This window comes from Hylaeus anthracinus, unplaced genomic scaffold, assembly GCF_026225885.1.
Source record: "Hylaeus anthracinus isolate JK02 unplaced genomic scaffold, UHH_iyHylAnth1.0_haploid 11980, whole genome shotgun sequence".
In the NCBI taxonomy this organism is placed as follows: Eukaryota; Metazoa; Arthropoda; class Insecta; order Hymenoptera; family Colletidae; genus Hylaeus; species Hylaeus anthracinus.
The window spans coordinates 811,745-837,490 of record NW_026534328.1 but is presented as its reverse complement, the minus strand read 5'-3'; the positions used below and the strand labels follow the sequence as shown (position 1 = coordinate 837,490).

Below are 25,746 nucleotides of genomic sequence, written 5' to 3'. Positions count from 1 at the left end.
TCGATACGTTTCCGTCGTACAATGAAAACTGCCTAAAAAGGGGACCGTACACAAATGTCAGACCCCAAAACGTTCCCTAAAGGTTGTCACAACACGCCTAGGTAACGGGAGCATCCATCGATGTCACATTAAAGGAAATTGTACTTGTAACGCGTTATAAATTGGCTAGTTTTATTGGTGCGAGCAGGTAGAGCAATCTTCTCGTTGCTCTAACCAGTAAAAACACGAGTTCTTACGTAAAGGTCCGAAGTAATGTAAACGTGTACTCTATTATAATCTGTAGACCATTTTTATTCGTTTTTGCTCGTTACTCGGTTGAGGCAAAATTGTAATTTAACCTTTTCGGTGCTCCGCACGAGTATACTTGTCAAATTATTTTATTCTTGTCGTGCTCAAGACGAGTTAAATCGCATGAGCTTTTTAAATAGAAAAGAGCTCAAGACGAGTTAACTCATTAACTCATTAACTCATTAACAATGAGCTCATGCGGTTTAACTCGTCCTAAGCACGACAAGAACAAAATAATTTGACGTGTGTACTCGCGCAGAGCACCAAAAAGGTTAAGGCTGTTTACTCTTCTTTTAAATGCATTATTTCCGAAATATTAATTTTTTTAAATTTCAGATGTGGTTAAAGGAAACTCAAATTGCCGAATATCTACAAAAAGATCGATTTTATGAGAAAACTTGTACATAACATTTTTTTTTAGATAATTTAATGTAAAAAAGAAAAGTTTCCGAGTATAACTTTTGAAAAACCACTATTTTACGAGTTATTCCCGGTAAATTAGTTTTCCATATAATTTTACATTTTTATTTTATTATCTACTATCGATGCTTCAATCTACACATGAAAAAAGATATCTATACACGTATCGATATGTTATGGACGCGAGATCAATAAGGCTGTGCTTTGACTAAAGTTTCCATTTGGCGATTTTCGAATAACAATTTCGACTATCTTTTATTTTAAGTTCAATAAACTGTACTTATGAACGTGACTATCTCGAAACTACTACCCTGAGTATATTTTTCGTTAAAAGAACGAAGAGGAACAAAGGGCCTCCCGTGCTCGATCCCATTTAAAAAATGATCCGAACTTCGTTACAGAATAGAACGGTCTGTTGACGCGAAAAATGAATAATTGCGTGCAAACCACGAAGGGTAACAATGATTTTATTCTGCGTGTCTAATTGTCCGTGGAGAATCCCCCGCATCCCGTTTCAAATGGATCACAGTATATTCAGTATTCTGATTTGAAAAGGGTTCGGATACGAAACCGTGCTCTCAGCCGCCTAAGTATTTAAAGCTTGGTTCCCGTTATAATCACTCATAAACAAATTTGTTTTAAATGATTGGAGCAATTGGAGTAAGTACCAGTTGCCATTTTTAACCTACTTCGAAAAGGAGGAGGTTACTCGATTCGACATGTATATATTTTTTTTTTAATAATCCTTTAGGTAATATTTTCCTGACGATTTGCTGGAAAACGAAGCTAAATATGGGGCATTCCACGCTAAATCGAACGGTTCAAACATTTCTTTTTTATTTTCTTAATTTTTTCGTATTTTTTACTACCCTTCAAAAGAGTTTTCCTGGTAAATTTGGGATTTGTTTGATCACTGGTTAAAAAAATGTCGAATTAAAAAAAAACCGCTTCTTTTTTTGTTTTATGCTCATAACTTTCTCAATAATGGTCGAAATTCAATTGTTTTTTTTTTCAAAATTTTCGTGTTTCGATGGCCTTTACAGAAAAAAATACAAAAAAATATTTACAGTGTTTGTAATCGAGATTTATTAATTTTAAGTATTCAATCGTGTTTTTAAGACTGTGTGTATCCTTCGATTTTCTTGACGATTTTCTATTTTAAACTTCTATTCATCCTGCAACTTTTAAAAATTAAAAAAATGATTTCTCTTTTATAAATCATTATCAGTACCGATTTTTCGTACTGTATACCTTTCTTTCTACTTATTATAAATTGATTTCGGTATTTTTTTGTTCTGAGTAGGGATTTAAAAGTAGTAAGAGTTGCAGATGTTAATAACATTCTCACGCGCTGCTGATTGTTTCATTATACCGACAGTTTCCTTATATCAACGTACATATTTCGTTAATTCGTATCATAATCTCCGTCCCATCATTCACTACTGGAAGCTTGATTCATAGTTAGTTGTGTGTTTCTATTTGGAATATAATAAAAAAATATTTAAATATCGCATCTATGCGCATGTGCAACTCTTTTTAAATTGGATAGAAATTTGTAAAGACACGAATACTTAAATAAATAAAAAAATACTTTACAACAGAAAAAGCATTTATAATATATTTTAAAACAATTTTTAAAAGAATACGAAAATAAATAAAAACTTTCGTTATAATTGCTCATAAATAGAATTAACTTTTATTTACTGTTTTTAAATCCACACCTAGAACAAAAAAAATATCGAAATCAATTTATAATAGGTAAAAAAAAATGTATACAGTGTCAAAAATTGGTACTGATAATAATTTATATCAAAGAAAAAAATTGTTATTTATTTTTAAAAGTTGCAGGATGAATAGAAGTTTAAAGTAGAAAATCGTTAAAAAAATTGAAGAATACACACAATTTTAAAAACACGATTGAATACTTATAATTAATAAATCTCGATTACAAATACTGTAAATATTTTTTTGTTTTCTTTTTTTCAGTGACTGCCATCTAAACACGAAAAATTTGAGAAAAAACAATCGAATTTCGATCATTATTAAGAAGGTTATGACTATACAACTAAAAAAAGAACGTTCTTTTTTAAAAATTCGATATTTTTTTAACCAGTGTTCAAAAAAATCTCAAAATTTACCAGGAAGCCTATTTTGAGGGGTAAAAAATACCAAAAAGTTAAGAAAACAAAAAAAAATTTGTTAAACCGTCCGATTTGGCGTGGAATGGCCCATATAGTTGATGCGTTTTTATATGCGTAAATGAAAATTGTGGAAAGGACAGTGACAGAAGAAAGTAATAGAAAGCAATGGAAGATTGACATATGTACATATATGTATATATATAGAGAGAGATAGGTTAGTTAATTAACCGATATTATATATTATATAACGCATTATTATTTTGCTATATATAAATAAAATTGATTATGTATTACACATCAAAATAGGATGGTTAATTAACCTCTCGAGTGACGAATTTTAAATAGATATTTTCCTGCTTTAATTGATAAAACACAAACCAAAGCGATTTTGATCTGAAAAGCTATTTTAACACAGATGTACAGATATACTGTGCCTCGCGTAATATTAATATTGTATATTTTTTAATTGTGATTGTAAGTTGTTGAAATTGTTGAGAAATCTTTGTATTGAAAGATTAATAATGAACAATGAATAATGAACTTGAATAAGGAACAATTATTATACATATTTTGTGTGAAGTTGAAAACAAAAATGAAAGAAAAAACTGATGAAATAAAAATTAACTGAACGCTCTCTATTTACATATGTTTGCACGGACCATATGTCGTCGACTAACTAGTCAAATCATATATCGTCTTCCTCGTTACCATTGAAAGTCCGTCACCTTTAATGTTTTCGTACAGCGCCAGCGATCTGTTCCTTTGCTGTTTACATATTCACACGGATAACACACATACACATTTTGTTTTATGTATTTTCGCATTATAAAATGCTAATATATGTATATATTTTCAACATAAGTAATGGTAATTTTTATGTACACTGTGTATCAATATCCCTAAAGAAGTTGACGTATTGTACACGTGAATTTCTTTAAAGAGAAAATATGACTTTTCGTTTTAGAGAGACTCTTAACTGAAAAATGCATTGTTTCAGTAAGCGTAACACAGAAAACGTGATATTCAAAATGTTCCACAAACAATTGCAGAAGCAAATCTCAATAAAAATCGAAACTAGACACCTCCTAAAAATCGACGTTTCATACAATTCCACAAGTGTCGAGTATAAAATATAATTTCTAACACTATCATTTCTCCCGGAGTGTGCCACGAATAACCTTACGCGTGCTTCTTTTCGCAATTCAAGCACTTTTGTTTCGTTCCCGTCGAAAGAAACACAAAGAAAAATTACTGAACATCTCGCCAAGGTGTTCTCCTCGGGTATGAAAGACGAGGTGTTTGGCGAGCGGTAAAAGTAAGAGAGAAAAAAAAAGGGGTGATTACCTACCCCTCTGAGAGGCCCGCGTAACTGGGCGTAACCCCCAAAAATCATCTTACAAGTGTGCGCGAACAAATCGTACGAGGGTCGAGAGGATAAAACGTGGCTGATTTATTTATCGAATCATAAATTACCGGGGCCACAATACGGCGCGGCACGCAAAAGCTTTCTCTGTTCCTCCATGGAGCCGGTTCGAAAATGCGGCGAAGGACCGAGGGCGTAAACGTAACGCGTGTTTGCGTTGCGTGCTCGATCGGAAACACGATTTATACGATGCAAATTAAATGTGTACGCTACACGCGCACCAGGCTAACGTTTCTCCACGCGCGAAAACCCACGTCGAATCTGCCGTTTGTTATATCGGGTCATTTCACATATCTTCGCGTTGTACGGATGCGCGTCAAATTTTCCAAATAGGAAGACTTGTGGCTCTGCTCGATCGAAATCGCAAGAGGAACGCCAATTTTTTTATGCAATTCGCATAATACGAATAGAATGGTACTTTTATTTAGCTACAGAGATATTGCTAGACTACGGATTTTTACGCAAACTAAAATCATTGCTATGTTTCTCCGGACATATTAAAATATGAATTTTATTTTCAATATTTTATTTTTATATTTTCATGCATACTATGCGCACTTTGTAATTTCTTGCACATTAAAATTTCTTATAAATGCATGAAAAACCGAAGAAAAAAATCAACGAATGTACAAAGTCTACCATAAGTGCACTAGTTCAATCCCGAGTTTGTGCATTAATGCGGACTAAATGCTTCCTGTTCGAATACTTATTACACTGACTGTATTTAAATTTACAAGTAGTCTATAGTCTAGAGTCACTCTTTTACTTATAGAATACATTGTACAATTATGATTTTAATCTTCATTTGTAGGAATCACTTTTATTAGTTTTATTTTGACTTGATTGTATGCACTTAAAGGAGGAATCCATATTAGGAGTACAAGTATTAAGTGTTTCTTCGGATATTTTTTTTATAGAGAAGTATTCATGTAATGGTTTATTAACTTTAAGAATATTTTAGGTATGTTTGATTTGACAAAAACTGATTGCTCGAAAACCCACGTCGAATCTGCCGTTTATTATATCGGGTCATTTCACATATCTTCGCGTTGTCCGGATGCGCGCCAAATTTTCCAAATAGGAAGACTTGTGGCTCTGCTCGATCGAAATCGCAAGAGGAACGACGATTTTTTATGCAATTCGCATAATACAAATAGAATGGTACTTTTATTTAACAACAGAGATATTACTAGACTGCTTATAAATGTATAAAAAACTGCAGTCTAGATTGAGATACAGTCGAGCATTACACGTTATAAGCCCATATATATATAATCTCGTTGGTTAATATTGTGCATATTTTAATTCTACAAATTGTTGTGATCGCAAATAACAATAATTTTGATCCAAAAACAAGCATATACATATGTATCAATATTTCTCAAAAGGTTAAATAAATTTTTATTTCGTTGTAATTATATCAGTATTAATGTGAACACTGGTTTCATTTAGTTTACAGCACTACAGTCTTTTTTTTTAGAAAATTCTTTATTTAAAATAATAATACTACATGTGATCGATGTTGAGTTTATGATTAGAATTTCATAATTAGCGTCATTAACATTGAATAATCACACAATTTAATAGTCATACACAGTATTATATATAATAATTAATATTCATGTAATAATTATGAAAGGTATTCATGAATTTTGTAATAGAACAATTAATGCACCAAATATTGGCAACTCTAGTTCCTAAACATTTTTACTATTTTTAAGAAAGAAATAAACATATGCAAATGCTTTCAGCGTGAATCTCGGATAGATTGTATTTACTATTACGAACTTTTCGACACCCCGAAAATTATTTAACACGAAGTGGTGAATGGTAACCTAAATCGAACCGAGAAAAATGTTTTACATACGAATGCAACATGAAATGGTTGGCACACCACAAACAGCTCTTACGTTTCATGATTGTCCATCTCTCGCAAATCATGAATATTCATACCATTATACATTTGTTTACTGCTGCACGCGTCGGTGCATCGTGATATATGCAAATAGTAACAAAACAAAATTCATTTCAAAATCGTAAATGTCGGTTGCCAGCGTTCGTAAAACGTCTGTAACGTCGATGGGAACTCGAAAACGAAGACAAAAATAATGGTGGGGTTAGTGGATCGAACGTTTTCTAACGCGGTGGATGTAATTAATTGATCAATGGAATATTGAACGTATCCTGCACTGACAGGCAATTGTGGCGAAGTAACGATCAAAGACCACGTCTCGTAAGCCGCTACCACACGTGAACGTTTAACCTTCATTTAGAGGAAATCCAGTTAACGGTGCACGGTATATTCTGAAATTAGTTACCAAAGGAGCACGCAGTCGCTGAATTACGTATATACTTTAATTAATATCGCGACGATGATGACGCCGCGCCGGAAGTCTTCGAAACGAAATAATTTGTCCTGTTTGGAAAGTTAAAAAGAGCGGAAGAATTATTCCCATTGCATTGAATAATTAATTCGTCGGTTTATTAAGGAATCCTTAAAGCCGCAGCCTCGTTATAAATATTTGATTCATATATGTAGATGCTAAGATTAATTGTAGCTGTAGCAATTAATTTGTTCTTACTATGATAATGTTAATGGGAAATATAACTCGACATCTTAGATGATTTTATTTAAAAAATTTATACCTACGGATTAAAAGATGATTAAAAGCCAAGAGTCTAAATATTACCTTTTACTATAAATTACACTTATACCTACATTAACGAACACTAGTTTTTATTATTACATTGAATGAAATGAAAACGCATTATCACCAACAGGAACATGTTAATCGATATACAGGGTGTTCAGGCTATTACTAGCCAGCGTTTTTCTCGTAAATGGTACATATGAAAAAAAACTGGAAGAGGAAAAATTTATTTAGGTAACTAATTTACATATGCTCTCCAACAATCAGAATATATTGCTGTTCCTGGTGCAATATGTTTCTTGATACAGTAAAGTTTCCATAAAAGCATAAATATCTCTACCATAAGTGCACAAATATCTCTACCATAAATGCACCGAAACCATCCCCACCACCTGGGGGTATGCCCCTTGGTAGGTCGAGGAGTTCGATCGGTGAGTAGTATTTACATGATCGTATTATTCTCTGATGTTTGCCGACGAGCTTCGAACGTAGAGAAGGACAGCGAATAAAGAAGAGAACGGAGCGAAGACGTCAGAGTATGTCGGTGAGACAATTTAATGCAATGGTGAAACTTTTATTATTAATTTTTGTTGTTGTAAAACTTTTACCATCATATTCCTGACATTCTTCTGATTAAAATGAAACCAAACACGACGTAATTCGAACCATTTTTACTTGTAACAACTTATTATGTATCATATATCGTAGAACACTAATTAAAAAACAAAAATGCATGGTAAATATCATCCGAATTATGTCAAGTTTGATCTCATTTTAATTAGAAAAATGTCAGGAATATGATAGTAAAAGTTTTACAACAAAAAGGTTTATAGTAAAAAAGTTTCACCGTTGCATTACATTGTCTTCTCACTGACAATGGTGACCTGGTGTATTCGCTCCGTCCTCTTCCTTTATTCGCTGTCCTTCTCTACGTTCGAAGTCTGTTGGCAAACATCAGAAAATGAACAAAGTCTACCATAAATGCATTAGTTTAGTCCCGAGTTTGTGCATTAATGCGGACTTTGTATGCGGACTTAGGTATGTTTGATTTGACAAACACTGATTGCTCAGTCGTTTTCAAATTTTATATACGTTTACTTTATTTAAATGTCTTGAATATAAACTAAACAAAATTCAATGAGATCATTGTTTAAAGTATGTTTGTATTGCAAATAACTGCACAAAACATGGTGAAACTTGATGCTTTTTCTTTAAACACTCATCAAAAATTCAATTTTTATCTTTCTCGGTCGCAATTTAGTTTATATTCTTTGAAAATATGTTAATAATATAATAAAGAAACTTCATTGACTTTGGATAACTGATTGTGACCTCAAGAAATTTCATCGATAACATGGGCGAAGACTTGCTATAGGAGACAGCTGATATCTCAAAGATTTCTGTATGAAATGAATTGAAAAAATTACCTAGTGTACTTTAAAATATACCTAAAATATTCTAAAAATTAAACAGAAATTAAGAAAATTTTTCTCTGTATAAAAAATATCGTAAGAAACTTAAGGTAGTTGTTCCACGGATTTATGTAATGAAGAATTTTAACAAAACTCCACTTGACTGTTTTTCCATTGAATCTGAATCATATAAAAACATATTTCGATTTCAATTGACCACGCCAATTTGATGAAAAACGATATCAACGTTTTGTAATTTTAACACAGACTCGTATGGAACGTACAAATTCATGTGAACTGTTTCAATTTAAATCAAAATTCAATTTGGGAACTTGCTGAAAAATTGGTATGTTATAAAAACCGATATTATAAACCATTAAAAAAAGAAATAGCAATTACTGACCGCGCCATTGCGGAGATATAATTCATTAAAATCTGAAACATAACGTAGACGAGTTACGCGGTAACAGTCAGCGTTGTTGCCACAATCATTTCTCGAGTACTACGAATGTATGTATAGATATACATATTGATTTATTATGGACGTGCGTGAAAGTAGTGTGACTACTTTTACAGAAGTTTGCAATTATATTTTTCGACGTGACTATCTCGTAAACAACTAGCTTAATCTATCGTGGTAGGTTAAGTGTTAATAAAGTACAATCGCGAGTCTCTGTCGATGTTTTAATTAAAACTGATTTCATGGGGTACTTTTTGAACAAGTTCGCTTCTCCGCGAACTCCCGTAAAAATCCTTCCCTGGAAATCCTTCCCTTACACACCTAAGCCGGGAGGGCTCGAATTTGATACCTGCGTTATATACTCTTTGATCGATTCTGCAAAGGAGAAATAAATAGGAGAGTAAAACGCCGTCAAAAATTTACGAGCGGGGCCCGGTCGTTATGGGTTCGGGTGCGGAATCGGACCGATTTCTCTTGGCGTTTTTATTATTTTCTGATAGGATGTTTACGAGGAAGGATGAATGGAAGCGTAGTTTATGGGACAAGTATGGGTTTTAGATTAGGTATAGGTGACGCTTTTGCTAAATATATATACGCGTTACTGTTTATGACCGAACAGATCATTCGCGTCCATTAACCGCCTGGTTGCGGCTAAGCGATCGCTTTTTCGGCAAACCATTCTAAACGAAATTCAGGCACGGAATTAAACCTTTCATCTATTTTCTTTTATGATTGAACATGTTGCTTTTCGATACGTTTACGATCGCGTAAAAGCACGGCGCGCGTATAAACGCGAGATATTACTAGGAGTAACGTTCTTAAACGTCCCACCTATGCATAATTTTCGCTTATTAATTCGGATAATACAAATAGAATGGTACTTTTATTTAACTACAGAGATATTACTAGACTGCGGATTTTTACGCAAACTAAAATCATTGCTATTTTTCACCGGACATATTAAAATATGAATTTTATTTTCAATATTTTATTTTTATATTTTCATGCATAGTGTGTGCACTTTGTAATTTCGCGCACATTCAAATTTCTTATAAATGCATAAGAAACCGAAGAAAAAAAAAATTAAAAAATGTACAAAGTCTACCGTAAATGCACTAGTTCAATCCCGAGTTTGTGCATTAATGCGGACTAAATGCTTCCTGTTCGAATACTTATTACACTGACTGTATTTAAATCTACAAGTAGTCTATAGTCTAGAGTCACTCTTTTACCTATACAATACATTGTACAATTATGATTTTAATCTTCATTTGTAGGAATCACTTTTATTAGTTTTATTTTGACTTGATTGTATATATTTATGTACGTATGATACGTTTACGATCGCGTAAAAGCACGGCGCGCGTATAAACGCGAGAAATAGTTAGGAGTAACGTGATTAAATGTCCCACCTATGCATCGAAAATGTGACGTATCATTAAAAACATTATAATGGAGGAGTGATAACATCTTGACGAAATTTAATAGTTGCTTTAAGGGGTAACATTACTCTAGAAGCTGAAAAAAAGGCCTAACTTTGATAATTAATTTTGAGGGTATCGCAAAAAGAATAGAATTTATTTTTACAGAGTTTATTTAACACATATTGAAATATAAACAAAAATTGTTATATTATAAGTTTAGTACAAAATGGGGGCGACGAAATGAGTCTCCAAAATTGACTTTTCTTAAAACGTCTTCACAGAAAGACGATTTTCTTATTGTGTATGAAATCTGGAATAAACAACTAAAAATTTTTATAATCTATATACTATCAACATCATGTGGGTAACATCACTCCACAGGCTGAAAACAAGGCCTAACTTTGATAATTAATTTTGAGGGTATCGCAAAAAAAATAGGATTTATTTTTAGAGGGTTTATTTAATACATATTGAAGTGTAAACAAAAATTGTTGTATCAGAATTTTAGTACAAAACGTCGACAATAAAGCAAGTATTCAAAATTGACCTTTTTTAAAACGCCTTCGCGGGAGGATGGTTTTCTCGTTGTGTATAACATTTGGAACATAAAATCAACAAATTTCATAACATAAATATAAATTTATATACTGTTGGCTATAGAAGTACGTAGCAGTTTTTTGTATTTAAAGTAAATTTTCGTTTTGGTTAACAATTTACTATTTATTTTATAGCAAAAGAGTGAGTAAATGCGCCATTTCTACAGCATTTGATTTAAATAAAAGCCTACGTACTTCTATAGTAAATAGTACATAGATTATAAAAATTATTAGTTGTTTTTTTACGCGAGTACTTCACCATGATTATTCTATCTCAGAGATGAATTATCTGAAATTCAAAGTACAAGAATTTTTGTATGATATTGTCTAAATGCTATGGAGAGGGTTTTTTTTATTTTTTTTCTGGTTTTTTTATAGGTAAAAAAATTGGTGTTTTTTCATGGCTAAATATCGTAGAAACACATTAATTTGAATTGCTTCCAATTTGTGTCAAATTATTCTCTCAAGTATATTGCTTTTTAGCATTTACGAAAATCAGTATATTGTTAAAAAATGTTTGATTTTTTCATTTCAGATACGCGAACTCAGAGTTGGAGTGCTTATCACAGAGTACTCACGAAAAAAACATTATCAGCGGCTCTTACAACTTTGTTAATTTAAGTTACATTTAAATACAAAAATTGCGAAATGTGCATTAAGCAACGTTCTCTCAAATGTCCTTACATACTATACTATATGGACTCGATACCAATCAAGGAACATTAGGGTATCTAGTCAGATTTTAATAATTGTTTGTTTTTAGGATGAAGATTTCTAGTTTATGTAAGTAATTTTGTTCTATTTGTATTTAATTAACCTCTTGAGTGGCGAATTTTAAATGGATTTCTTTTGCACTAAACGAGAATACACACAACCCCAAGCAATTTTTACCTATAAACCGATTTTACCATACTAATATTCTGTTATATTTTTTAATTCTGAAAGGTATTATAATTGTATGTAATGGTCATTTTGATGTAAAAGCAAATGTGTACATATGTGTATCAACATCCCTCAAGAGGTTTAAAAGTAATTTTTAAATAACTAAAATGTTAGTTTTCTCCATTTCTTTTGAACTAATCGAATATACACAAACCAAAGTATATAGATTATAAAAATTGTTAGTTATTTGTTCCAGATTTTATACACAACGAGAAAACCGTCCTCCTGTGAAGACGTTTAAAAAGAAGTCAATTTTGAAGACTCGCTTTATTGTCGACGTTTTGTCCTAAAATTATGATAGAATAATTTTTTTTTATACTTCAGTATGTGTTAAATAAACCATGTACAAAGAAATCCTATTCCTTTTGCGATACTCTCAAAATTAATTATCAAAGTTGGGCCTTTTTTTCAGCCTCTAAAGTGGTGTTACCCCTTAATCGTGTTGAGGAATGCTTGTTGAAATATACAGTCAGTGTAATAAATAGACTGCGGATCTTTATGCATTTATAGGAAATTCAAACAATATGCAAACAATATGCAAGAATATAAAAAAGATTGAAAGTAAAGTTCATGTTATAATATTTGCAGAATAAAATAAATTCCTATTTAGGTTCAATTTTTGTAGGCACGTTCGCGAAGATTTTATTTTGCATAAAGATCCGCAGTCTAGTAATAAGTATTTGTGAAAAGTGAAATATAAGAAACGATAAAAGACAATAATTTACGATGAATGGGCGTATTTATTAATCAATTATTAGAGGGTTAGGTTTAAACAAGTTAGTACAGAGCAAATTCAGGTTGTCGTTTTTCTTCGGATTATTTTACTGTGTTGGTTCTTCGACTACGTCCACGTCAGATTCCTCTTCATCCTGAATGAGAGATTGTTGTTCTTTGATCCAGGACGAGAAGGATGATACTCTGGTGTACACATCAGGGCTTCCAACGCCGCATGGGTGTGCGAAGGATACAATACCGATTTGTTGGCCATTGGCAACGAGGGGGCCACCATTGTCACCCTGAAACATGGTAGAAGATAGTTATTACAAAGTCAACATGGATTTCAAATTGTTTGAAAAAAATTAGTAGTACACTTAGGTAATATTATAAGAAGTTAATATCAGAGCTAAAATCAATTAGTTTGTTGGATACTGTGGAGCAGAAAGAAAATTTATGGAATATTTGGAATATTTCGATTATAAATATGACTTTGGATCCACCACAGAATTCTTTTGTATTCAATGAAATTGTAAAATTAATATATTAGTACATATAATAACGAACAAAATCATAATTGAAGAGAAAATAAATTTACCAATACTTATATGTAATTTCAATTAAAAATGAGACTTGTTAAAAGAAGACAGTGTTACTTACGTTGCACACACCCTGTCCGACTTTGGCGATCGTGCAGACATGAGTGCTTTGAACATCGGCAATACCTCTCCATGCTTGTTGGCATTTAGACAGAGGTTCGATATGGAAGTTAGCGTACTGCAATTTGTTGGGGATAGATCCACCGGCCTGCAAATAATATCAATATTCAATTAGATTTTCGTTAAACTCGTCCACTAAATACATCCAAGTTTCTAATGTTTAGATTAGAATCATAGTGCATCGCTAATCTTTCAAAGGCAACAATGTACACGAATCGAGTCAAACTAGTAATGATCTATTACTGACCTTCTTGGTTCCCCATCCAGATAGAACGCAGGATGATCCATCAGGGACATTTCCGGTGGCGAGTGGGATAGCTTTAACTTTAGCATTGAAGGCAATATTCTTGTTGACGCGGATCACAGCAACATCGTTATCATCCGAATGCACGCTGAAGTTGGGATGGAGTGCGGCACTTTCGACATTGTAAACAGCACCGGATTGGCTCAGAAGGTTTATTCCAACGTGAACAGTAATTTTTCGGATATCTGGTACTCTGCAATCAAGAACACGTTCCCAATGTAAATGACGGTAATTAAAATCGATATAACAGAACAGGTAACTGTAGTAGACAAGTATTTTTTCATATTATAAACGTTTCGACCTGTTTTTGACATTGTTAAGACACTAAAGTGACATTTACAGATGTACATGCAAGATGATTCAGTATACATTAATATTTTATAATGCTAGTGATGTAAATAAATAAAAATAGAAAATACTTCTTTGTGACACTTGTAAAAGACAAAATCAAACGGTATTTAAACATATGAAATTCTTTTTATCTTGTTTGCACAATAAAATGAATATTCATTGCAACTATATAGACAAACAACCATGAAACTTACGCTTTCATGCAATGGGCAGCAGTGAGGATGTAGCGTTTGCTGATGATGGATCCACCACAGAAGTGGTGGTCGTTGTATTGAAGAGAGACTTGATAGGGGAATTTTCCAATAGGGGCATCACTGCCTCCAACGATCTGGGTCCCTGGGAATCCTGAATCGACAAAAGAATACTATAGTCACTTCTGCATTCATTTAACTATGTCTAGTTCAAGAAGTAGAAAGAACTTTTACGGAATAAAAATTTCCTATTAAAGGATACTTTGATTTCATTCAATTTTCCACATTACACTTAAACAAGTTGGGAATTTCGGATCTTGTTAATGTTAAGTCTTAAAAGAGAAGTTCAAGTGACTAATTAATGTCAATTGGACGAAGATGAAATTGACGAGTATTTTAATAACAATTTTAATTTTAAATGAACCAAGTAAATCGATTAAATTTTTTGCACAAATTTTGAATTTTATTGATACAATTATATACATTTCTATTATATATATATATATATAAAATATATAAATAAAATAAAATTTATATAAATTTATATAAATAAAATATAAAATTTGTTTTTTATATTACTGTGTACCAATGTTTGTCTTGATTAATTACTTACCGTAAGCGGAAACCGCAAGGCAGAGCACGATGGCAACACTAAGCGTATACATGATGGAAAGAATCCCAATGGTGAAGTTACCAACTCCACGATGCAATATATACACAATTCCTGAAGCGTTCAGGGAAAATACTACATTTTCGAGAAAAGACACTTTAAAATTCGATAAGTTTCATTGGAATCGTTAGATATAATTCACAATCATCGATCATGAGATCTGTATTACATGAGGAAGTAATTAATCTCTTAAATGTTAATTCCAAAAATTTCAATCAGTAATTTAATCTTTCAATCGTGAACGTATCAATTCTTTGATTAAGATTCGTGACCAGCTGCGAGATTAGCCCGAAATAGATAGACTTAATCGACATTTCTCTGATAGCGGTTAAATACATATCGTGGCCTTTGTTTTTGTTGCATGAATAATATTTAGGTTTTTGGACTTTGAGAAGAATTTAAATTATTTAAAGACTAGAGGACCAGAGGCAGATATCGATGAGAAAACTGCGATTCCTTGCTTTTATTTTATCCATATTTTAATTATTTATGCCCTGTTTATTCGCAACATTCGTGGAAAAGGTTCTAAGCATTTCTGGATTGAATATTCATATTCCTCATGGAAAAAATTGGATAATAAACGAAACAAGCCCAAGATAATGTTTATAACTTATCAGTACAACAAAAGTAAGTACTTAATTTAAGTATCGTAATTAACAATTGCTCGGAAAACTACGAAACGCATTAAATACAGTTTTGTGTAATTAATTGTTACAGCGTGAATACTTTGTATAACAATGCGATTTTCGCTGATTTTTTTATTAACGGATGATTAAAATCTTGTTTAACGGCTCGATATATTATCTCTAATATACGCAGAAGCTAAAAAAATTGTTTGAACGAGATACGAAATCACCATTACACGATAGGACCTATCTATAATCAATTCGCGATCAAGAGCGACGCAGATATCGCGATTATTTTGTTCGTGGCGATGAGATACATGAAGAAGTAGCTTCGAACGTCGAGTATCTTCTTCAGTGCCTCGATGGATCTCGATCAAAACGTGTGCTACGTATACGTAATTCCAAAGTACTTAATGAAAAATCTATTTTTAAATTGCAATCTGAAGAAAATGTTGAGGTGACGAAATTACATACATTTATAATGATTATGAGTTTATTTTAATTCTATTATATGCGTATGTGCATGCTATCATGTAATATCGATGATCATAATTTGAAAGACTGTATGAAATATGGTAAATGTTATTGCATTCATAGTGTAAAAAACTTTAAAAAAGTAAAAAAATTACGCCAAGTACATGAAAAAGTGGAGGACTCAAAGAGTTATCATTGAAAAATAGGAGATCCCCATAATAAACTACAAGAAAGTAGAAAAATATATGAAATCGAAATAAACTGCCAGTACATGGAGGTGCTTTCCACCTTTCCAGCACAGTGCAATGGCGACACTGGGTAACACAATGTAAAATTCGGTGCTTTCCATCTATGCGCAGCTAAAATGTTGTGTTCAACAGTGCGAACGTTCAGATCCTAATGACAATTCATGTAAAGTGACTGCTCCGCACTTTGGCGATGAAATGTAGAAGCTAAATAGTGTATCATCCACAAACTGAGACTGTTTAGAAATTTGCCTAGATTTCCGCGGCCTACTATTTTACTTCGATTTAAATAAATAGAGGGAATATTAACTCTTTGCACTCGAGAGATGACTGTCAGTCACCATTAGGTTTCACGCAGCAAATCTACAATACTTAATGTTTCTTTAGGTTTAATTTCTTTGGAGCTCGAAGTGTCAATAAAATGATTATTGGTGAGATAAAGGTGACCTTATTCTCAAATCTAGATAGCTTAGAATTCATGGCAATAGAATGCTAAGAAACATCTCGAGTTGCTGGCAGTTAAGGAGTTAGTCGCAGTCAGGAAGAGGAAAAACGACATTTCTTTGTGATTTTTTTTAGTTATTAAATAATAATTTGCATAAGTAACAATTAAGTATATCATAAAGCATGTTTCAAAGAACTAAAAAACATTTTTTGTTTTAAGAAACGTTTAATTTATATCGTCATAACAGCCGATGACGTAGACGATGATTTTAAAACATAGGTTTGCGGTGAGCAAGATTTCTCTGCACTGGTTTACCTGAAAACAAAAACAAAGGTAGATTTCGAAAATATATTAGTCTAGCGGGTCCCTGCACGAAGGATTTTGGAAAAAATTAATTGAAAACAAGATGGCGTACATTTAAAGTTGATTTTCAATTTTTTCGCTAAAATTAGACGATTCAATACAGGATAAAAAAAGTATACAAGAAAATAAAAAATCCTCCGATAACAGGGACCCGTTAGTCTAATATATTTTCTAAATCTACTTTTAGTTTTGTTTTCAGGTGCACCAGTTTGAAGAAATCTTGCTCACCGCAAACCAAGTGGCCACCCACGCCATCGCCTGTTATGACGAAATGAATTAACCTTTTTTTAAAACAAAAATTCTTTTATAGTTCTTTAAGACATATTTTGTAATATATAAGTACACACAAAAAACTGTCCGTTTCTATTTTCCTGACTGCGACTAACCCCTTAAGGCGTTGTATGTCAACGTGCTATATATTTGAAAAATGGTGAAATTCGTTGAATTAAGATTCAATTCAATACTTCCATGAATAAACATTTCCAATCTATACAAACACTTTTCCCAATCTCTTAAACATATCTTTGCGTTAAATGATATCTGGTCATCGTATAGATACCAAACTAAATAATATTCTAAGTACGTCTAACTGTACGCCATCAAATATGTTTCCACAGCAGCGTTCGTTGCACGCGTATTAATTGGAAAATACGCAACGTTGATGGAAAAATATGGGTACAAGTTATTAAGCGAATTGGTTTTCGAAAAACAGGGAACAACTCGCAACCAGTAGCCCATTCGTTGTAACGTTGGGTAAAAAAAGGATTTGGGTGGGGGGTGGGTGGTCGCTGAGCGGAGAGAGAGAGAGAGAGAGAGAGAGAGAGAGAGAGAGAGAGGGGGGGGGGGGGGGAGGCGTGAAAGAGAAACAAAATAAAATCAGACCGGTGTCATATGCGCCTGCTTGCATGATAAATGTAGCGATTTAAAATCGAAATTTCTCTTTTCGTGTGCATGAGCCCCGACGTTTGACTAATGGTCTCGCATTAACTATTGGAGCATTATAGAACGGCACGTTGAAATTTTGAAAAATACATTCGCCCCGACAAGAGATTAATATTTTGTAGCTTTATCTGCTCCGCTGGGCCACGGAACTCCCGTGTCGGGGCGTTAACGATAATGATCGCGGGCATCCATCCAACGTTTTTCTCGCCTCTCTCTCTCTCACTCTCTCTTGAGTGCCTGAATTTTCCTCGGAGATGTACCCACCGAGGAAAACAACCTAATTATATCACGGACGTCGAAAAAATGCAATAAGCTCTGAAACTGGCGCTGCGATAATTGTACTTCGTTCGAGGATGAACTATCGGACTAGAACGTTGATAATGTTGACAATTTTCATTGGATGAATCGTTTAAAGTCCAAAACTTTGCATTTTGAAACGGATACATTCGATTTGAGCCCACTTTGGTTGCTGCAAATATTCTAACTGCGTTTAATTTAGTGTAAAATTTAATTTTTCTCATAATTAAAAACTCATAATTAAATTAAAATTAGTATAATTGCAATGATAATTATATAATAGTAATTAATTATTAATATAATTATAAAATTAATTTAATTATGAGTTTATATTTGAGCCTTATTGCAGGAAAATTTGACTATGGGGTAAGAAAAATGTTTGTAAAAATGTTTTCAATCGAATACACACAAACTAAAGCATTATTTATCTGTAAAACGATTTTAACGTATATATATATATGCTACCTAACTTTAATATTGTACACTGCATATCAAAATTATACGGACACTTCGATTTTTCAATTTTTAGTATCTTAAAATAGTTTTTCATACAAACCAGGTATACTACGATATATTCACCGTTCCAAAAACCTTTGGACACCCATTTACATTTTAATATTGAAAGAATCAACGTTGCTATAGGTAAAAGTCGATTTGTATACGGTATCAAATATACAGGGTATCCCAAAAAAGTTGAAGGTCTTTGAAAGGGGTGTTCGGGAAATGATTTGAAACAACTTTTTCAAAAATTGGAAAATTTGACTATGGGGGAAGAAAAATGTTTGTATAGATTGGGAATGTTTATTCATATAATATAATTATTGAGTTGAATCTTAATTCAACCATTTTCACCATTTTTCAAATATTTAGCACGTTGACATACAACACCTTAACTGTTACCTGAATACACATTCCATTGAAAGTAATTAAATATTCATAGTTAACCGTGCAATTGAACGTAGAGAAGTTTCAGATTTTAATGAATTATATCTCCGCAACGGCGCGGTCAGTAATTGCTATTTCTTTTTTAATGGTTTATAATATCTTTTTTTAAAACATACCAATATTTCAGCAAGTTCCAAAATTGAATTTTGATTTAAATTGAAACAGTTCACGTGAATTTGTACGTTCCATACGAGTCTGTGTAAAAATTACAAAACCTTGATATCGTTTTTCATCAAATTGGCGTGGTCAATTGAAATCGAAATATGTTTTTATATGATTCAGATTCAATGGAAAAACAGTCAAGTGGAGTTTTGTTCAAATCCTTCATTAAATGAATCCGTCGAACAACTACCTTCAGTTTCTTACGATATTTTTTTTACAGAGAAAAATTTTCTTAATTTCTGTTTAATTTTTAGAATATTTTAGGTATATTTTAAAGTACACTAGGTAATTTTTTCAATTCATTTCATACAGAAATCTTTGAGATATCAGCTGTCTCCTATAGCAAGTCTTCGCCCATGTTATCGATGAAATTTCTTGAGGTCACAATCAGTTATCCAAAGTCAATGAAGTTTCTTTATTATATTATTAACTTATTTTCAAAGAATATAAACTAAATTGCGACCGAGAAATATAAAAATTGAATTTTTGATGAGTGTTTAAAGAAAAAGCATCAAGTTTCACCATGTTTTGTGCAGTTATTTGCAATACAAACATACTTTAAACAATGATGTCATTGAATTTTGTTTAGTTTATATTCAAGACCTTTAAATTAAGTAAACGTATATAAAATTTGAAAACGACTGAGCAATCAGTGTTTGTCAAATCAAACATACCTAAAGTATTCTTAAAGTTAATAAGCCATTACATGAATTCTTCTCTATAAAAAAAAATATCCGAAGAAACACTTAATACTTGTACTCCTAATATGGAGTCCTCCCTTAAGTACATACAATCAAGTCAAAATAAAACTAATACAGTGATTCCCACAAATGAACATTTACATTAGAATTGTAGAATGTATTTTATAGTTATAAGACTAATTTTAGGTTTGCAACTTTTACAACTCAAACGCATATAAAATTTGAAAACGATCGAGCAATCAGTTGTTTGTTAAATCAAACATATCTAAAATATGCTTAAAGTTAATAAGCCATTACATGTATTCTTCTCTATAAAACTCTATAAAAACACTTAATACTTGTACTCCTAATGTAGATTTCTCCCTTATGTAATCAGAAAATATTGCTTCGTTGCTTCAATATCCTGGAAAAAAATCATGCTAGCCTAATCGTCCTGTCCTCGTCTTTTCTGCAATTTTTGTATCGCCCTCTCTGTCCTTATCCCGGAGTTTCCAACTTTTTCCGCGACTGTCGCTGAAGTCAACTCGGAGTTTGGCTCTGGGTCCTACGCACCCTTAAGGGCTGATACCCCCGAACCACCTCTTTCAAGGACCTTCATGATTTTTGGAACACACTGTATAGTTACACTCGTTAAAAATTTTTATTAAATTTTATATCACAATGACAGATTTAGGTTTTTCTCTACATTCAGTTTCAAATTTTAATGAATTATATCTCAGTAACTACGTGGCTAACAATTTGTTATTCCTTTTAAACGGTTTGTAATTTCTGTTTTTTTATAACATATCAAACTTTCAGCATCTTCCTAAATTGCAATTAAATTTAAATTGAAAAAACTCACGGTGAGAATCTGTACGTTCCATAAGAAGCTGTGTTAAAATTACAAAACTTACATATCGTTTCTCATAAAACTTCGCTGACCACATTAAAACGAAATAAGTTCGTATGATTCATATTTATTCAAAAAACAATATAGTGAAGTTTTGTTAAGAATTCTTCATTAAATAAGCCCACGAAACAACTACCTTAAATTTAAATTTTGCACGCGTTATTTTGGCAGTTTATATTGTTTTAATTCGTGTTGGGACCCTTACTTCGGGTACTTTGAGCACGCCTTTTCGAATTTGTCTGCGAAATCTGGGCCCTTTCTATTACAGCGTATCTTCTCGAGCACGAGGGATCCTTCGTTTCACCTTCGAATGGCAGTGGCTCACCTTTCACGGGCCTGTTTTGTACACTGTATGGAATAAAGGAGTGATGCTCGGCGAACGCGGCAAGTATTATGGGTTAAAGAATGGGAGATATTTTACGCTCGGTAAAGCACAGTCCATTGAGCAAACCCACCCCTAACTGTTCACAATAAACGGGGTGGCTAGGTGCCCTAGGTGTCAACCCAGTCTCGTTTCGTACGGGTGGTCTCCTTTCGATACTCTTCACCAGGATTTGGGCACACGGAAAGGGTTGGCTTTCGTCAACGTGTTCCCCACACATGCGAAACTTTTACGTAATGGGTTTCAATGCAACATATCATGCATCCTTCGCTACTTAATTTATCAAATTCTAACATGGAACAACGGACAATACGCGTTACTCCATGTCGAACATTGAATTAATCATATCTCTCTTCATGTAACGAGGCCTGCTCACCCTTAGTGTCCAGTACGTTACATTTAGACTAACTCTAGTCTATGGACTATTTGCAGACTGTAAAAGTTGTAAACCTAAAGTTAGTCTTCTAATTATAGAATATATTATACAATTCTAATGCAAATGTTTATTTGTGGGAATCACTTTTATTAGTTTTATTTTGACTTGATTGTATGTACTTAAGGGAGAAATCTACATTAGGAGTACAAGTATTAAGTGTTTTTATAGAGTTTTATAGAGAAGAATACATGTAATGGCTTATTAACTTTAAGCATATTTTAGATATGTTTGATTTAACAAACAACTGATTGCTCGATCGTTTTCAAATTTTATATGCGTTTGAGTTGTAAAAGTTGCAAACCTAAAATTAGTCTTATAACTATAAAATACATTCTACAATTCTAATGTAAATGTTCATTTGTGGGAATCACTGTATTAGTTTTATTTTGACTTGATTGTATGTACTTAAGGGAGGACTCCATATTAGGAGTACAAGTATTAAGTGTTTCTTCGGATATTTTTTTTTATAGAGAAGAATTCATGTAATGGCTTATTAACTTTAAGAATACTTTAGGTATGTTTGATTTGACAAACACTGATTGCTCAGTCGTTTTCAAATTTTATATACGTTTACTTAATTTAAAGGTCTTGAATATAAACTAAACAAAATTCAATGACATCATTGTTTAAAGTATGTTTGTATTGCAAATAACTGCACAAAACATGGTGAAACTTGATGCTTTTTCTTTAAACACTCATCAAAAATTCAATTTTTATATTTCTCGGTCGCAATTTAGTTTATATTCTTTGAAAATAAGTTAATAATATAATAAAGAAACTTCATTGACTTTGGATAACTGATTGTGACCTCAAGAAATTTCATCGATAACATGGGCGAAGACTTGCTATAGGAGACAGCTGATATCTCAAAGATTTCTGTATGAAATGAATTGAAAAAATTACCTAGTGTACTTTAAAATATACCTAAAATATTCTAAAAATTAAACAGAAATTAAGAAAATTTTTCTCTGTAAAAAAAATATCGTAAGAAACTGAAGGTAGTTGTTCGACGGATTCATTTAATGAAGGATTTGAACAAAACTCCACTTGACTGTTTTTCCATTGAATCTGAATCATATAAAAACATATTTCGATTTCAATTGACCACGCCAATTTGATGAAAAACGATATCAAGGTTTTGTAATTTTTACACAGACTCGTATGGAACGTACAAATTCACGTGAACTGTTTCAATTTAAATCAAAATTCAATTTTGGAACTTGCTGAAATATTGGTATGTTTTAAAAAAAGATATTATAAACCATTAAAAAAGAAATAGCAATTACTGACCGCGCCGTTGCGGAGATATAATTCATTAAAATCTGAAACTTCTCTACGTTCAATTGCACGGTTAACTATGAATATTTAATTACTTTCAATGGAATGTGTATTCAGGTAACAGTTAAGGTGTTGTATGTCAACGTGCTAAATATTTGAAAAATGGTGAAAATGGTTGAATTAAGATTCAACTCAATAATTATATTATATGAATAAACATTCCCAATCTATACAAACATTTTTCTTCCCCCATAGTCAAATTTTCCAATTTTTGAAAAAGTTGTTTCAAATCATTTCCCGAACACCCCTTTCAAAGACCTTCAACTTTTTTGGGATACCCTGTATATTTGATACCGTATACAAATCGACTTTTACCTATAGCAACGTTGATTCTTTCAATATTAAAATGTAAATGGGTGTCCAAAGGTTTTTGGAACGGTGAATATATCGTAGTATACCTGGTTTGTATGAAAAACTATTTTAAGATACTAAAAATTGAAAAATCGAAGTGTCCGTATAATTTTGATATGCAGTGTACAATATTAAAGTTAGGTAGCATATATATATATATATACGTTAAAATCGTTTTACAGATAAATAATGCTTTAGTTTGTGTGTATTCGATTGAAGCAACAAAAAAGGTCCATCTAAAATTCGTCCCTCAAGAGGTCCCTCATACGTCCCTTAACTTTTTGGCCAAATTAATATTATAGCACAGAACGAGGTATGATTATAGTTTGGAGCTCGTTAAGGCTCCGCTATTATACTTTTCCTCGATTTAGATGCATGGAATGGATAGCAAGGCTTCTAATTGAAGGACGAAACACAGATGCGACATCGAACGTGGTCGATATTAACTTCAGTCTCTCAATAAACGGATCGGGGCGCGCTAAAGCTAGAAATTAAAAGGCGAAGGACGGAGGAATCCAGCGTCAGATCGACGATGAGAAGATACTGAATTTCTTTTTCAACGAATATTAAAAGGAAAGCGAAACGTAGGTTTCCCGCTATATCTGGCGGTGCGGTGGTGAGAACGGGGCGGCAGGTTGGGTCGATGGGTAGTCCATGGAGCAAAAGGGGACCAGAGAGGGAGGGCAGATGGAGGCAGCGAAGTGCGGATGGAGCCCCCGTGACAAAATGATAATAATCCCTTCAGCGTTTTCTTTCATTTCCCTTTATTATCATATTATTAAAAAAATCTCCGTGAAATGTTATTAAAATCGTTTAAATGTCGCGTGCCATGGCTCGTCCGCCATTATCCTTTAATTTAATAATATTAAGCGCGAACTTTTCAGGTTTCACGGGGGTGAATGAAACGTGGGATGGGTGGACGACACCCTCTAGCTCTGTATACCGATCCTCGTAATGCACCGAGACCGCACGTACCATTATTCTTTTTATTTTTTCGTTACCAACCATCGCGCCATATATCTTCGACGATTTCGGGGAGCGGAACACTCGGTCAAGATTTGAGTAACAACAAACGATAAATTTTACGTATCAAACGGTGGAACGGGGTTGGGATTCGAGTTTTTAATTTCGCGCAGGGTGCTTTCGAAATTGTGGCCGTAGAATTGATCGAATAAAGTGGAGATAGAAAATATGGAGTAGGTTTGAATGTCGTGACGTTTTCAAAATGAATATTTTTACTTTAATTGTAAGATGTACGGTGTATTATTTAGTGTATGATTTAGGCTGTGTCGTTTCAAAGCACTATCTTTTTTTAAGTGCTGCTCGAATAATTGATGGTAGATAAAACAACAATTTTCATGAAAGATAAAAATTTATATCTTGTAATTTTCCATTTAAAATTCATAGGAAAAATTTGTTTTTTCTTTCAAGAATATTTTTCATCAACTACAGAAATTTTGTTTAGAGAAAAATGAAATACACAGGGCAAACAATTACCTACGAAAAAGCGTTGCGAGTTTGTGTGGCCAATGTTTTTCGAATTGTATAGCTTGACATAAACGTTTTTTTTATTAAAATTGGTGTAAAATCATATAGAAAACCTTTTTCGGTTATAATTCGTAATAATATTGGTTTTTCAAAAAATTGTACAAAGTAGCATTTTTATAGAAAATTATTTATAAAAAATGTAGCACACAAATTCTTCATAAAGTTGATCTTTATGCAGATATTCTGCGATTTGCGTTTTTCTAACATATGTGAAATTTAGAAGAATTAGTTTTTCGCATGTAATCCGTGACATTTAAATTTTAAATTTAAAATACAATTGCTACTACATCAATATGTCAAATAATTTACGAAAATAAATTATCATTTTTCTTTTTATCATAGGAAATACATAGATTCCATTGATACGACACTAAGAAAATAAATATAGTTACGAGATAAAAAGAATCGAATGAAGAGGTTAATAATTTATTTTCGTAAATTATCTGACATATTGAGTAGTAATTGTATTTTAAATTCAAAATTGAAATTTCATTACCTTGCAGTTTATTTCTCCATTACCTCCCTCGTAGAATTTTCAGAAAACAAATATTGTATAAGTTATTTCCGAAAAAGTGGTTTTCTACTATCAATCCACTTGAAACAAAAATATTGCTAAAAAATGACACACTCTGTCCTACATATATTGCACGCCGTAAATAGTAGTGAATGGGAACAGAACTTCAAACTGTTACGTCTTGCTGCTTAATTTGTATCATTTACAGTTGTAAATTTACCTATAGTTCATTTGACGTCTTTCTGTTACATTAATATACCTTTTGTTGAAAACTTTCTGATCATTTTATTCGTACCCAATATCCAATAAAATGTTTCCAGTTTTCCAACAAAGTTTAACTGATCATTAATATTCACTACGGTGTATAACTATAGCACCGCTA

The 25,746-nt window shown here is 32.5% G+C and overlaps 2 protein-coding genes across 2 annotated transcripts in view; one reads left to right on the top strand and one right to left on the bottom strand.

Annotated features, from left to right (window-relative positions):
* Window positions 1–11,502, top strand: part of LOC128897126 (uncharacterized) — a 37,932-nt gene extending 26,430 nt beyond the window's left edge. The window contains exon 8 of the mRNA XM_054160827.1: window positions 11,351–11,502. Within this exon, the coding sequence (XP_054016802.1) occupies window positions 11,351–11,431 (81 nt within the window). The 3' untranslated portion in view covers window positions 11,432–11,502. The remainder of the gene's footprint in view (window positions 1–11,350) is intronic.
* A 1,076-nt stretch (window positions 11,503–12,578) lies between these two features.
* Window positions 12,579–25,746, bottom strand: part of LOC128885254 (chymotrypsin-1-like) — a 50,022-nt gene continuing 36,854 nt past the window's right edge. Inside the window, exons 3-6 of the mRNA XM_054139207.1 lie at window positions 14,040–14,190; window positions 13,438–13,687; window positions 13,132–13,278; window positions 12,579–12,773 (exon numbers count right to left, since the gene is read on the bottom strand). Coding sequence (XP_053995182.1) covers window positions 12,579–12,773; window positions 13,132–13,278; window positions 13,438–13,687; window positions 14,040–14,190 — 743 coding nt within the window. The remainder of the gene's footprint in view (window positions 12,774–13,131; window positions 13,279–13,437; window positions 13,688–14,039; window positions 14,191–25,746) is intronic.